At 51.3% G+C, this 13,954-nt stretch overlaps 1 protein-coding gene across 1 annotated transcript in view; it reads left to right on the forward strand.

The window, feature by feature from the left end:
• Positions 1–13,716, forward strand: part of LOC116463021 (kinesin-like protein KIF19) — a 32,992-nt gene extending 19,276 nt beyond the window's left edge. The window contains exons 9-15 of the mRNA XM_058434437.1: positions 537–687; positions 2,901–3,078; positions 3,209–3,322; positions 5,896–6,082; positions 10,975–11,099; positions 13,086–13,221; positions 13,615–13,716. Of these exons, the coding sequence (XP_058290420.1) occupies positions 537–687; positions 2,901–3,078; positions 3,209–3,322; positions 5,896–6,082; positions 10,975–11,099; positions 13,086–13,221; positions 13,615–13,716 (993 nt within the window). The remainder of the gene's footprint in view (positions 1–536; positions 688–2,900; positions 3,079–3,208; positions 3,323–5,895; positions 6,083–10,974; positions 11,100–13,085; positions 13,222–13,614) is intronic.
• Positions 13,717–13,954: the final 238 nt, after the last annotated feature.

Below are 13,954 nucleotides of genomic sequence, written 5' to 3' on the forward strand. Positions count from 1 at the left end.
ATACACAGTATCTGTCCTGCTGGGTCTGACTTATTTCACTCAGTAGTACGTCCTCGAGGTCCATCTATCTTATAGCAACTCTCAGAATTCCCTTCCTTTTTTTTTTTTTTTTTTTTGAGACAAGGTCTTGGCTGTATTGCCCAGGCTGGAGTGCAGTGGTACAATCATAGCTCACTGCAGCTTCAACCTCCTGGGCTCACGTGATCCTCCTACTTCAGCCTCCCGAGTAGCTGCGACCACAGGTATGAGCCACCACACCTGGCTAAGTTTTAAAATTTTTGCAGAAATGGGATCTTGCTCTGTTGCCCAGGCTGGTCACAAACTCCTGAGCTCAAGCGATCCTCCTGCCTTGGCCTCCCAAAGTGCTGAGATTACAGGTGTGAGCCACCATGTCTGGCCAATTCCCTTCCTTTTTCAGGCTGAATAGCCTTTACTTGAATTTTATAACAAACGTGTGTTTGCATTCTTTCAAATGCATCCTTCGTGGGGCATTTCCCACCAGGTCTGACTTTGGCCGTGTGTCCTGCCCCTGCTAGGTGAAGCGCAACCTGCTGAACGTCTCCTACCGCATCGCGCAGTACACGGAGGTCATCTCCGACCTGCGCAGGGAGATCGAGCACCTTAAATTAAAAATTGAGAAGCAAGAAAAGGAGAAGAACAGTGAAGCCGGCATCCGGGACGCCCGAGGTAGGTAGGCCTAGTGGGGCGTGGCGCCCCCTGCAGGCTCAGCAGCACTGTCGCCCTCCCAGGGCTCCCAGGACACGTCCCTGTCCTGCTTACCCCTCCCTGTCTGGGGCTGAGTGCTCCAGCCACTCTGAGCACTTGCACCCAGAGAGCGCTTTGGTGGCCCTACCTAGGCTTTATTTCCAACCTGGCCACTACCTCCCTGTGTCCCTGACCCCGGGCTCTAATTCTTCCCTTGTAAATGGGGGTTGGATTCTTTTCTTTTTTTTTCTTTAGAGACAGGGTTTTGCTCTATTGCCCAGGCTGGAGTGCAGTGATGCAATCATAGCTCACTGCGGCCTCAACCTCCTGGGTTTAAGTGATCTTCCTGCTTCAGACTCCTGAGTAGCTGGGACTACAGGCATGTGCCACCACATACAGCTAACTTTTTTTTTTTTTTTTTTTTTTTTGAGATAGAGTTTCGCTCTGTCACCCGGGCTGGAGTGTGGTGGCACGATTTTGGCTCACTGAAACCTCCGCCTCCTGGGTTCAAGTGATTCTTCTGCCTCAGCCTCCCGTTTAGCTGGGATTACAGGCACCTGCCACCATGACTGGCTAATTTTTGTATTTTTAGTAGAGACGGGGTTTCACCATGTTGGTCAGGCTGGTCTGGAACTCCTGACCTCAAGTGATCCACCCGCCTCGGCCTCCCAACATGCTGGGGTTACAGGCGTGAACCACTGCATCTGGGCTGAAAACCTTGTTTTAATGGCTGCAGCGATTCTGTCATCTGGATGCACCATAATTTATTTTGCCAACTCCAGATTGTTCAACATTTAAGGAAAAGGCAGCTCTTGACCACTGCCCTCAAGGTCATGGGAACAGACTGGACAAACTGTGCATGTCCAGGGTGGAGCCATCTACTGGGGCAGGCAGGGAAAACCATTGATTAGCTGCTGGCAACTATTAGGTAGGAACTTACTGTGGGAAACAGGAATGATTTTGCTCCATGGAGCTTCCATTCCAGCAGGAAAGACAGATATGAAACATTTTTCACAAAATGTTACTTAATCATAGATGTACCGAGCACTGTGAAGGAGAAGGCAGGGTGTCATCAGAGCAGGTGACAGGTGGCCCAGAGCGAGGGTCTGGGAGCGTCTCACTGGGAAAGTGAGGTCTGAGCTGAGATGGTTGGCCCAGACTCAACACTATTTGGATTCCTGAGACTCAAATCCGGGTAGCCTGACCCCAAGCCAGGCAAACAGGGGGTTTAAATTCTTCTAAATCATCTATCCATTTATCTACAAGTCCAACTATCCATCTACCCATCCACCTATTTACACATCTACCCACTCACCTATCAATCCATTTACCTTCTGTTCACCTATCTACCCATCCATCCACCATCCATCCATCCGTCCATCCATCCATTCATCCATCCTCATCCATCCATCCATCCATCCACCCACCCATCGATTGATCCATCCTCATCCATCCATCCATCCATCCATCCATCCATCCGCCCATCCATCCACCCATCCCCCTCCCTCATCCATCCATCCACTCACCCATTGATTCATCCATCCTCATCCATCCATCTGCCCATCCATTCATCCATATCCATACATCCATCCATTTATCCATCCTCATCCATCCATCTTTTCATCCACTCATCCATCTATCCATCCGTCATCCATCCATCCATCTACCATGCATCTATCCATTCATCCATCCATTCTTCCATCCATCCACCCATTCCTAACCATTCATCTCCATCCATCCATCTACCCGTTCATCTACTCATCCATCTATCTATCCATCATCCATCCACCGTGCATCTATGCATCCATCCATTCTTCCATCCATCTACCCATCCCCAACCATACATCCTCATCCATCCACCCTCTATTCATCCATCCATCCATCCATTCATCCATCATTTACCCATCCATCCATCCATCCATTTATTTATTTATTTATTTATCCATTCATCCCCAACCATTCATATTCATCTATCCATCTACGCTCCAGCCTCCATCTGTCCATCACTATCCATTCATTCTCTCTCTCCATCCATCCACCATCCACCACCCACCCATCCATCTCCATTCACTCATCTATCCATGTATACTGAGCTTCTCCGTGGGCCAGACACCATCTTGGTGGGCGGGCATGGAGTTCAACCCTGGCTTAGGTGCCACTGCTCCAGGTTCAGCCAGCTCCCTTCCTGCCCGCAGTCCCAAAGCTGTCCCATGATACAGAGGAGGACAGCCATGTGCAGATGAACAAGATCCGGGCACAGCTCATCGGGGCCTTCAAGGAGCAGATGGAGATGCGGCACAGCCTGGTGGAGCTGGAGAACACCAACATCGAACTGCACATGGACGTGTCCCGCCACCTGCTGACCAATGCAGAGTGAGTGTGCCCACTGGCTCGGCCCCACCTGGACCCCAGCGCTAACAGGGTGGGGCCGGCCTGCCAGAGCAGAGGGGCTGCTGCTGGGAGCTCCTTTTGCTGCTGTCCAGCCACACTCTGCTGCCTGCAGGTTCCTGTTCCTCCCCTGCTCGCCTGCCCCTGTGGCTATGCTGGGCCAGGTAGGAGAGGCTTCCAGATTCCTTTCATCTCTCACACAGGCTGGAATCCAGAGGCAGCCCGTTAGGTCAGCTAGGCTCAACCCCACTATGGGAGGGGACACTGAAGCTTAGAGGAGATGTGGGCTTGCCCCGTCCTATGCCAGGGCTTTTCTCTCATTGCACACTCACTCCCTGCTCAGACCCACTGAGCACAGAGTGGTTGCGTGCAGAGACACTGGCCATGCGATTACCATCCACACCAGGGTACATCTGGAGGTGAAAGGGGACTGTTAACAATTACACTGGGCTGGCCAGGCGTGGTGGCTCACGCCTGTAATCCCAGCACTTTGGGAGGCCGAGGTGGGTGGATCACCTGAAGTCGGGAGTTTGAGACCAGCCTGTCTAACATGGTGAAACCCCATCTCTACTAAAAATACAAAAATTAGCTGGGCATGGTGGTGGGAGCCTGTAATCCCAGCTACTCGGGAAGCTGAGGCAGGAGAATTGCTTGAACCTGGGAGGCAGAGGTTGCAGTGAGCTGAGATCACGGCACTGCACTCCAGCCTGGATGACAGAGTGAGACTCCATCTCAAAAAAAAAAAAAAAAAAAAAAATCCCACTGGGACAATCGTGTCCCCTGGGACTGCACTGGACAAACTAGGACCCATGGCCACCACACTTATGGGTGACTTAAAACCTGGTGCTGGCCGGGCATGGTGGCTGCCTCCTGTAATCCCAGCACTTTGGGAGGCCGAGGCGGGTGGATCACTTGAGGTCAGGAGTTCAAAACCAGAGTGGCCAACATGGTAAAAACCTGTCTCTACTAAAAATACAAAAAAAAAAAAAAAAAAAAAACAAAACTAGCTGGGCATGGTGGCATGCACCTGTAATCCCAGCTACTTGGGAGGCTGAGGTGCGAGAATCGCTTGAAACCGGGAGGCAGAGGTTGCAATGAGTCAAGATCACGCCACTGCACTCCAGCCTGGGTGACAGAGCGAGACTCCATCTCAAAAAACAAAACAAAACAAAGCCTGGTGCTGTGATTTAAGCCCATTTCTTCTCCTTCACCTTCTGCTCCCAATTCTCCCCCCACCATCTTTATCCTATTCCTCCTTCCTTTTATTTATTTATTTATTTATTTATTTAGAGATAGAGTCTCACTCTGCGGCCCAGGCTGGAATGCAGTGGCATGAGCTTGGCTCACTGCAAGCTCCGCCTCCCGGGTTCAAGCGATTCTCCTGCCTCAGCATCCCGAGTAGCTGTGATTACAGGTGCCCACTACCATGCCTGGCTCATTTTTGTATTTTTAGTAGAGACAGGGTTTCACCGTGTTAGCCAGGATGGTCTCCATCTCCTGACATTGTGATCCACCCGCCTTGGCCTCCCAAAGTGGTTACAGGTGTGACCCAATGGTGGTTTTTTTTTTTTTTTTTTTTTTTTTCGCCCAGGCTGGAGTGCAGTGGCATAACCTTGGCTCACTGCAACCTCCGCCTCCCTGGTTCAAGCAATTCTCTGCCTCAGCCTCCCCAGTAGCTGGGATTACAGGTGCCCACCACCACGCCTGGCTAATTTTTGTATTTTTAGTAATGATGGGGTCTCACCATATTGGCCTTGTGATCCACCTGCCTCGGCCTCCCAAACTGCTGGGATTACAGGCATGAGCCACCATACTCGGCCTACTTTTTATTTTTTTATTTAATTTGTCTATTTTGAGACGAAGCCTCGCTCTGTTGCCCAGGCTGGAGTGCAGTGGTGCAATCTTGGCTCACTGCAACCTCGACTTCCCGGGTTCAAGCGACCCTCCCACCTCAGCCTCTTGTGTAGCTGGGACTGTAGGAGTGCACCACCATGCCTGGCTGGTCTTGAACTCCTGACCTCAAGTGATCCACCTGCCTTGGCCTCCCAAAGTACTGGGGTTACAGGTGTGAGCCACCAGGCCCAGCCACACACCTGGCTAATCTTTTATTTTTTGTAAAGATGGGGTCTCACTATATTGCCCAGACTGGTCTTGAACTCCTGGCTTCAAGCAATCCTCCTGCCTTGGCGTTGCAAAGTGCTGGGATTACAGGAGTGAGCCACCACACCTGGCACATTAGAGGAATTCCAAATAAAAAGAAATGCACTCACCATCTCATCCATTTCCAGCCAAACGTCTGCACCTGCTCCCTTAACCCTCCTGCCATGCAGTTTCCATGGGATCCTTGTAGTTTGGATTTGATCGGGCACCTCTTTTTTTTTTTTTGAGACAGAGTCTCACTCTGTCACCCAGGCTGGAATGCAGTGGCTCAGTCTCGGCTCACTGCAACCTCTACCTCCTGGGCTCAAGTGATTCTCATGCCTCAGCCTCCTGAGTATCTGGGATTACAGGCGCTTGCCCCACCATGCCAGGTTAATTTTTTGTGCTTTTAGTAGAGATGGGGTTTTGCCATGTTGGCCAGGCTGGTCTTGAGCTCCTGGTCTCAAGTGATCCGCCCACCTCAGCCTCCCAAAGTGCCAGGATTGCAGGCATGAGCCACTGCGTCCAGCCATATAGCTCCATTTTTATGCCCATGTCTGTGCATAAGTCACTTGGGGCCAGGAGGGGCTGTGGAAGTGGAGGTGCCAGGACGCCCAGCCCCCGGCATGGCTTGCACGCTGACCCCTTCTGTCCTGGCTGCAGCTGGGAGTGGGAGAAGACCCAGCCCCGCACCCACAGGGACAGGGGTAAGCTGGAGAAGGACGAGGAACCGGCGGAGGCTGATGCCGACGGGGATGAGGACGAGGCCTCAGAGCCGCACGAGGTGGCGCTGGCCAGAGAGGAGGTCAACCTGCTGTTAGCCGAGCAGCGGAAGACTGCGGCGCTCAAGGTGGGGGAGCGGGCTGTGTGCGGTCAGTCACGACAATGATGATGACCACAGCGATAAGAGTCGCTAACACTTATTAACTGCTGACCCTATGGGCTCTGGGTGAACTTGTTTTTACTCATTTATTTATTTTAGAGATGGGGTCTCACTATATTGCCCAGGATTGTCTTGAACTCCTAGCCTCAAGCAATCCTCCTGTCTCAGCCTCCCAAGGTGCTGGGATTACAGGCTTGAGCCACTGTACATGGGCTCGCTTTTTTTTTTTTTTTTTTGAGACGGAGTTTCGCTCTTGTTGCCCAGGCTGGAGTGCAATGACTCAATCTCGGCTTACTGCAACCTCCGACTCCTGGGTTCAAGCAATTCTCCAGCCTCAGCCCCCCGAGTAGCTGGGATTACTAATGCCTGCCACTATGCCCAGCTAATTTTTGTATTTTTTAGTAGAGACGGGGTTTCACCATTTTGCCTAGGGTGGTCTTGAACTTCTGACCTCAGGTGATCTGCCTGCCTTGGCCTCCCAAAGTGCTGGGATTACAGGTGTGAGCCACTGCGCCTGGCTGGGCTGGCTATTTTTTAAAAGTTACTTGTAGAGACAGTGTCTCCCTGTGTTGCCCAGGCTGGTCTCGAACTCCTGAGCTCAAGTGATCCTCCTGCCTTGGCCTCCCAGAGTGCTGGGATTACAGGTGTGAGCACTGTGTCCGGCCACTGGGTGAACTTCAGCTCATCCCATGCAGTAGGGCCGATCACGACCATTTTACAGATGAGAAAACTGAGGCTGGGAGAGGTGAGGTAAATTGTCCCGAATCTGCAGGGGGCAGGAGGAACAGAGCTGGGAATTGACCTGGGTCTGACTCCAAAGCCCGTGTCCCTTCATGTTGGAATTATAGTGACACCAAGGGCGGCGGGGAGCAGAGAGCAGGGCTGGAGCTTGGTGACCACCGAAGCGGGTTACGAGCAGGGGCGTGGGGTCCGCCACACCCCCTGGCCTGCCTTGCCTTCTGTGGATGATGTCTGAACGGCAGCCTCCAGCTTCCATGAGATCGCTCTGGAGTAACCCCCAGAGAGCTAGGGCTTGATGGCTTGCAGCGTGATTTCCGTCTTGCCTGGTCCGCCCCAGTTCTGGTCTTGGTCACATCCTTGGAGGACCAGGGACATGGCCAGAAGGAAGCCCACACCTGAGCTTCCTCTCTGGAGAAGGACGTCTCTTGACGTTTTTGTTTTCCTTTTTTTTTTTTTCTTTAATTGGGATGGAGTCTCGCTCTGTCGCCCAGGTTCTGGAGTGCAGTGGTGCGATCTCAGCTCACTGCAAGCTCCGCCTCCCGAGTTCACACCATTCTCCTGCCTCAGCCTCCCGAGTAGCTGGGACTACAGGTGCCCGCCACCACGCCTGGCTATTTTTTTTGTATTTTTAGTAGAGATGGGGTTTCACCGTGTTAGCTAGGATGGTCTCGATCTCCTGACCCCCGTGATCCACCAGCCTCAGCCTCCCAAAGTGCCGGGATTACAGGCGTGAGCCACCAGGCCCGGCCCTCTGTCTTTCTTTATTGTTCATGACTTTAACACTTGAAGAGCACTGGTCAGTTACTTTGTAGAATTTCCCTGTTTGGGGTTTGCTAGTGTGATGTTTTCTCATGATTAGATTCAGATTATGCATTTTTGGCAAGAAAACCACAGAAGCAATGTTGTATATCAGAGGCTCACAGGGTCGATTTGTCTTATTGCTGGAGGTTAACTGGGGCCGTGGTTAAGGTGGTGGCTGCCAGTTTCTCCATTTCACTGTTTTCCTTTTGTCATGAATGAGGATCTTGTGGGGAATACGCTGAGACTTTGCATACATCCTGCATCTCCTCATTCTCTTGTGCATGTAACGTAACGTAATTTTATGTTTATTTTTATTATTTTTGTTTTTTATTTTATTTTATTTTATTTTATTTTATGTTATGTTATGTTATGTTATTTTATGTTATTTTATGTTATATTTTATGTTATATTTTATGTTATTTTATGTTATTTATTTTATTTTATTTGACAAGGTCTCACTCTCGTGCCCAGGCTGGAGCGCAGTGATGTGATCATGGCTCACTGCAGCCTCGACCTCCTGGGTTCAAGCAATCCTCCCATCTCAGCCTCCCAAATAGCTGGACCCACTGGTGTACACCACCACACCCAGCTAATTACAAACAATTTTTGTTGTAGAGACAGAGTCTCACTCCATTGCCCAGGCTGGCCTCAAACACCTGGCCTCAAGCGATCCCCCCACCTTGGCCTCCTAAAGCGCTTGGATTACAGGCCTGAGCCACTGCACCTGGCCTCATGCATGCATTTCATCCCTATCAGTGGGTCTCTCCGGGAACATGCAGTGTCAACCTTAGCTGATGCTGTGTCCCCACACCCTGCTCATCCTTAGCACAAACTCCATGAATGCATCTGCTGGGTGTGGAAGTCTCTTTAGTATTCTTGCCGGTAGCCAACCGCGGTGTCTCACACCTGTAATCCCAGCACTTTGGGAGGCCGAGGCAGATGGATCACCTGAGGTCAAGAGTTCAAGACCAGCCTGACCAACATGGAGAAACCCTGTCTCTACTAAAAATACAAAAATTAGCTGGGCATGGTGGTACACATCTGCAATCCCAGCTACTCGGGAGGCTGAGGCAGGAGAGAATTGCTTGAACCTGGGAGACAGAGGTTGCAGTGAGCCGAGATCGTGCCACTGCACTCCAGCCTGGGTGACAAGAGTGAAACTGTCTCAAAAAAAAAAAAAAAAAAAAATTCTTGCCAGCATTACCCTCCGCGGGCCTGGACCATCTTACATGCCTATCACAATGTGTCATGTCCCCACCTGCTTCTTGCTCCAGGGTTACATTTATCTCTGTCAATGTGGGCAATGTGCTGAGAACTTCTTGGTATCTAGATGCCCTGGCATAAGCACATAAGCATCTCTCTCTTCATGATTGACTTTTTTTTTTTTTTTTTTTTTTTTTTTTTAAAGACAGAGCCTTGCTCTGTTGCCCACGCTGGAGTGCAGAGGTGCAATCTCAGCTCACAGCAACCTCCGCCTCCTGGGTTCAAGCAATTCTTGTGGCTCAGCCTCCTGAGTAGCTGGGATTACAGGCGTGCGCCACCACACCCAGCTAATTTTTGTGTTTTTAGTAGAGACTGGGTTTCGCCATGTTGGCTGGGCTGGTCTCTAACTCCTAGCCTGAAGTAATCACTGCCTTGGCCTCCCAAAGTGCTGGGATTGCAGGTGTGAGCCACTGTGCCTGGCCATGATTGACTTCTACTTAGACCAAATTCATACATGTCTTTCACTGTGAATAGTGCTTTTTTTTTTTTTTTTGGCCTCAGGTGGGAACTACATGTCTCAGGTTTCCAAACCCAGGCCCACCCTGGTCCTCTCCCCAAACATGGCCCATCCAATGTGCCTACATGTACTCATTTCTTCTTTTTTTAAAAAAAAAACAAGGTAATTAGGCCGTTCACGGTGGCTCACGCCTGTAATCCCAGTGCTCTGGGAGGCCAAGGCAGGCAGATCATAAGGTCAGGAGATTGAGACCATCCTGGCTAACGTGGCGAAACCCCATCTCTACTAAAAATACAAAAAATTAGCCGGGTGTGGTGGTGGGCACCTGTAGTCCAAGCTACTCAGGAGCCTGAGGCAGGAGAATGGCGTGAACCCAGGAGGTGGAGCTTGCAATGAGCCAAGATCGCACCACTGTACTCCAGCCTGGCGAACAGAGCGAGACTCTGTCTCAAAAAAATAAAAATAAAAAAAGTTAATTAATATACATTTTTTGGATTAAAGATAGGGTCTTGCTGTGTTGCCCAGGCTGGTCTCTACCTCCTGGGCTCAAGTGATCCTTCCACCTTGGCCTCCCAAAGTGCTAGGATTACAGGTGTGGGCCACCATGCCTGGCCCTTCTTTCCTTTTTTTTTTTTTTTTTTTTTTTTGACACAAAGTTTCACTCTGTCATGCAGGCTGGAGTATAGTGGTGCGATCTCAGCTCACTGCAACCTCCACCTCCTGGGCTCAAGTGATTCTCCTGCTTCAGCCTCCCAAGTAGCTGGGATTACAGGTGTGTGCTACCATGCCTGGCTAATTTTTGTATATTTACTAGAGACGGGGTTTCATCATGTTGAGCAGTTTGGTCTCAAACTCCTGACCTCAAATGATTCACCCGCCTTGGCCTCCCACAGTGCTAGGATTACAGACATGAGCCACCGCGCCCAGCCTTTTTTCCTTTTTAAGGCTGAATAATATTCCATGTATGGACTGACCACATTTTATGGTTTATTCATTCTCTGTGGATGGACCCGTGGGTTGCTATTGTGAATTGTGCTGCTGTGAAAGTGGGTGTACAAATGTCTCTTCAAGACCCTGCTTCTAATTCTTTGGCATGTACCCAGAAGTAGAATTGCTGGATTATATGGTAATTCTATGTTTAACTTTTTGAGGCCCTGCAGGCTATTTTTCTTTTTTAATGAAATGGGGTCTTGCTCTGTTGCCCAAGCTGGACTTGAACTCCTGGGCTCAAGGATTCTCCCACCTTGGCCTCCCAAGCAGCCAGGACTGCAGGTGCGTGCCACCATGCCTGGCTCCTGCAGGTGTTTGAAGGTGCTCTGACAACATGTGTCCCCTTGTGCATCATTTTCTCCAGGCCAAGACTGTGTGGATAGTCCCTGGGGAGCCTCCGGAGCCTCCTTCTGTCTCCATGGTGGGGGCCCAAGGGACAAAACTGACCTGCTGGCTTTCCCCCACCTCCCTGCTCTGGTAGTTTCCTCAGAGTGGTGGCAGCAGGAACGCAGTGGAGCTCCAGTTAACCCTCAGAGGCCCACTGCTCGGCGACACAGCTTGCCCATGTCCTTGCTGGCCTCACACAGACCCCCCTGTCTGGTCCCAGGACAGTTCTGTTCTGAATCTATCTCCTGCACTGGAGGAGTCCAGCCGAGACCAGCCAGATGACAGGAAGGACCTGCCATGGGGAGCCCAGTTTGAGCTACCTCCAGTGTTCCTGGAGAGGGACAGGTAGGTGGGCTTCCTCCTCTCCCATGCAAGGGTGTCACCAAGCCTCCTTCCTGCCACCCTGCTTCCCAGGCCAGGTGGCGATGACAGGGCGATGGAGGCAGGCATGAATCCTGAGTCCCAGGCCAGGTCAGCACTCATTTCCTCTTTCCCGAAGTGCATCGCATCACCCCTTCCTCGCAGGGTTGTCTGAGAATAAGAACCATGTTGTTGGAGCTGCTCACTGCTTGGGGCAGCTCGCAGCCTGGGGAGTTTGTTCCAGAAATGCCCTTCCCATTTTATACGTATCTTCGCTCTGTCCCCCAGGCTGGAGTGCAGTGGCGCGATCTTGGCTCACCGCAAGCTCCGCCTCCCGGGTTCACGCCATTCTCCTGCCTCAGTCTCCCGAGTAGCTGGGACTACAGGCGCCCGCCACCAGGCCTGGTTAATTTTCTTTCTTTCTATTTTTTTTTTTGTTTTTGAGACAGAGTCTTGCTCTGTTGTCCAGGCTGGAGTGCTGTGGTGCAATTTCGGCTCTCTGCAACCTCTGCCTCCTGGATTCAAGCAATTCTCCTGCCTCAGCCTCCTGAGTAGCTGGGATTACAGGCGTGTGCCACCACGCCTGGCTAATTTTTGTATTTTTAGTAGACGGGGTTTCACCATGTTGGTCAGGCTGGTCTCAAACTCCTGACTTCGTGATCTACCCGCCTCAGCCTCCCAAAGTGCTGGGATTAGAGGCATGAGCCACTGCACCTGGCCTTTTTTTGTATTTTTTTGTAGAGACGGGGTTTCACTGTGTTAGCCAGGATGGTCTCGATCTCCTGACCTCGTGATCCACCTGCCTTGGCCTCCCAAAGTGCTGGGATTACAAGCATGAGCCCCCGCGCCCGGCCTAAAAAATTTTTATTTATGTATTTATTTATTTTTGAGATGGAGTCTTGCTCCGACGCCCAGGCTGGAGTGTAGTGGCATGATCTCGGCTCACTACAACCTCTGCCTCCTGGGTTCAAGCAATTCTCGTGCCTCAGCCTCCCACGTAGCTGAGGTTACAGGTGCCTGCCATCATGCCAGGCTAATTTTTTTGTATTTTTAGTAGAGACAGGATTTCGCCATGTTCGCCAGGCTGGTCTTGAATTCCTGACCTCAAGTGATCTGCCTGCCTCGGCCTCCCAGAGTGCTGGGATTACAGGCATGAGCCACCGCGCCCAGCCTTGCTTGCCTATTTAAAGTAAAATACAAACATCATGGCATTTCACCCCCACATACTTAGTAGGCCGTTCCAAAACAGGGACATTTCCCTCCAAAACCACAGTGTGGTTATCATTCCCAACCAAACGAGCAGAGCTTCCTTAGTATCCTCTGGCATCTCGCTTATTGCTCCATTTCCCAGTTTTCCCCCAGATACCTTTTGCGGCTGGTGTGTTCACCCCAGGATGCAGTGAAGGTTGCACACGGGCTGCAATGCCCAGGTCTAACCTTTCCCCTCCGCAGTGCAGTGAAAACCCCAGGCTCAACACAGAGGACAGGGCGGCTCCCTTAGTGTGTGTGTACATGCATGCATGCTAGTGCCCATGCCTGTGTGTGTGTTTGTGCATTTCTGTGTGTGCACATATTTGTGTGCACATGTTATAGGTGCACATGCATTTGTACACATGTGTATTTCTGTGTGCGTGTGTTTTTGTGAGTGCATGAATGTTATTTGTGTATGTGTGTGCACAAGCGTGTTTGTGTGTACACATGCCTTTGTGTGTGTATGCATGCATGTACCTGTGTGCATATGGGTGTAAAAACAGTGCCCCATCCCCCAATCAGAACCAGATGCCACTCCCACCTCCTCCCGTGCCCTGGGCTGCCTTCTTGCTCTTAGCCTGCAGCTGCTTGTGAACCTGTAGCTTGGCCATGGATTCGAGAAGACAGGTGTCAACCTCACTCTGAGAAAAAGAAGCACAGACATGGGACTACTTGTAGGGCCATACGAGTGAACCCAGGGCCCTCTAAACTCTGATCTAGAGAGGAGGCACGTTTCCCCCTCGCCTCTCCTGGAGCCATCCCTGCAGCAGCAGCAGAGACTGTGGTGAGACAGTGGGCTGAGCTACCTCCAAGCTGCAAGCTGGAATGGTGGCTCCAAGCCCCGGCAGCAGGACAGGTGAGGTCCAGCCATGCTGTCCCTCTGGGAAAGGGCCTGCCAGCTCCCAGAACATTACCGAGTTCATCAACCAGGAAGCCACCCCGAGCCTTGGTGCCCATGCTTTTTACTGGGTTCCATGACACAGGCAGGAATGGTTATGCTGGGGACTGGATCTCCAGCCATCCTTGCCTGCCTGGAAGAGGTTGGGCCATTGAAGGTTCCCACCCTCTAGTCACTTGCTTGGTCTTTCTGGTGACTAGCCCCTTCTGATGCTATCTAGGAGCCCACCCAGTAGCATAGCAAAGATATTCCTATCACTCAGGGCAGCTAAGGCTTTTTGAAGGTCTGAGCCAGGAACTAGGGACAGAGACCAGACCCCCAGGGAGGTCTGTGCTGCTGACCTGTCTGCAGCAGTCTCTTCCTGCTCTTCTCCCTCCTGTCTTCTTCGTGGAGCTGGCAGCTGTGGTCTGTACCTCCTCCTTTGGGTTCTTTGATGTGTGTCTCTCCCCGTAGATGTGGCATGTTAGGGCAGGGGCCATGTCTGCTAAGATGGATGCACACCTGGCTCTCCATATGGGGTCTGGCTGTCAGGGACTAGCATGTATATGTTGGATGAATGAGCCTAGTTTGGTCTCAAATCACCAAAGCGTGGCAAAGGCCACTTGCTCTGACACGATGCATGGGCCACGGAGGCCCAGGCTCTGTCTTCTCTCTGGCTGCGATGAAGGATGCAGGCCCTAGGCAGCTGGCC

This window comes from Hylobates moloch, unplaced genomic scaffold (assembly GCF_009828535.3).
Source record: "Hylobates moloch isolate HMO894 unplaced genomic scaffold, HMol_V3 SCAFFOLD_24, whole genome shotgun sequence".
Lineage (NCBI taxonomy): Eukaryota > Metazoa > Chordata > Mammalia > Primates > Hylobatidae > Hylobates > Hylobates moloch.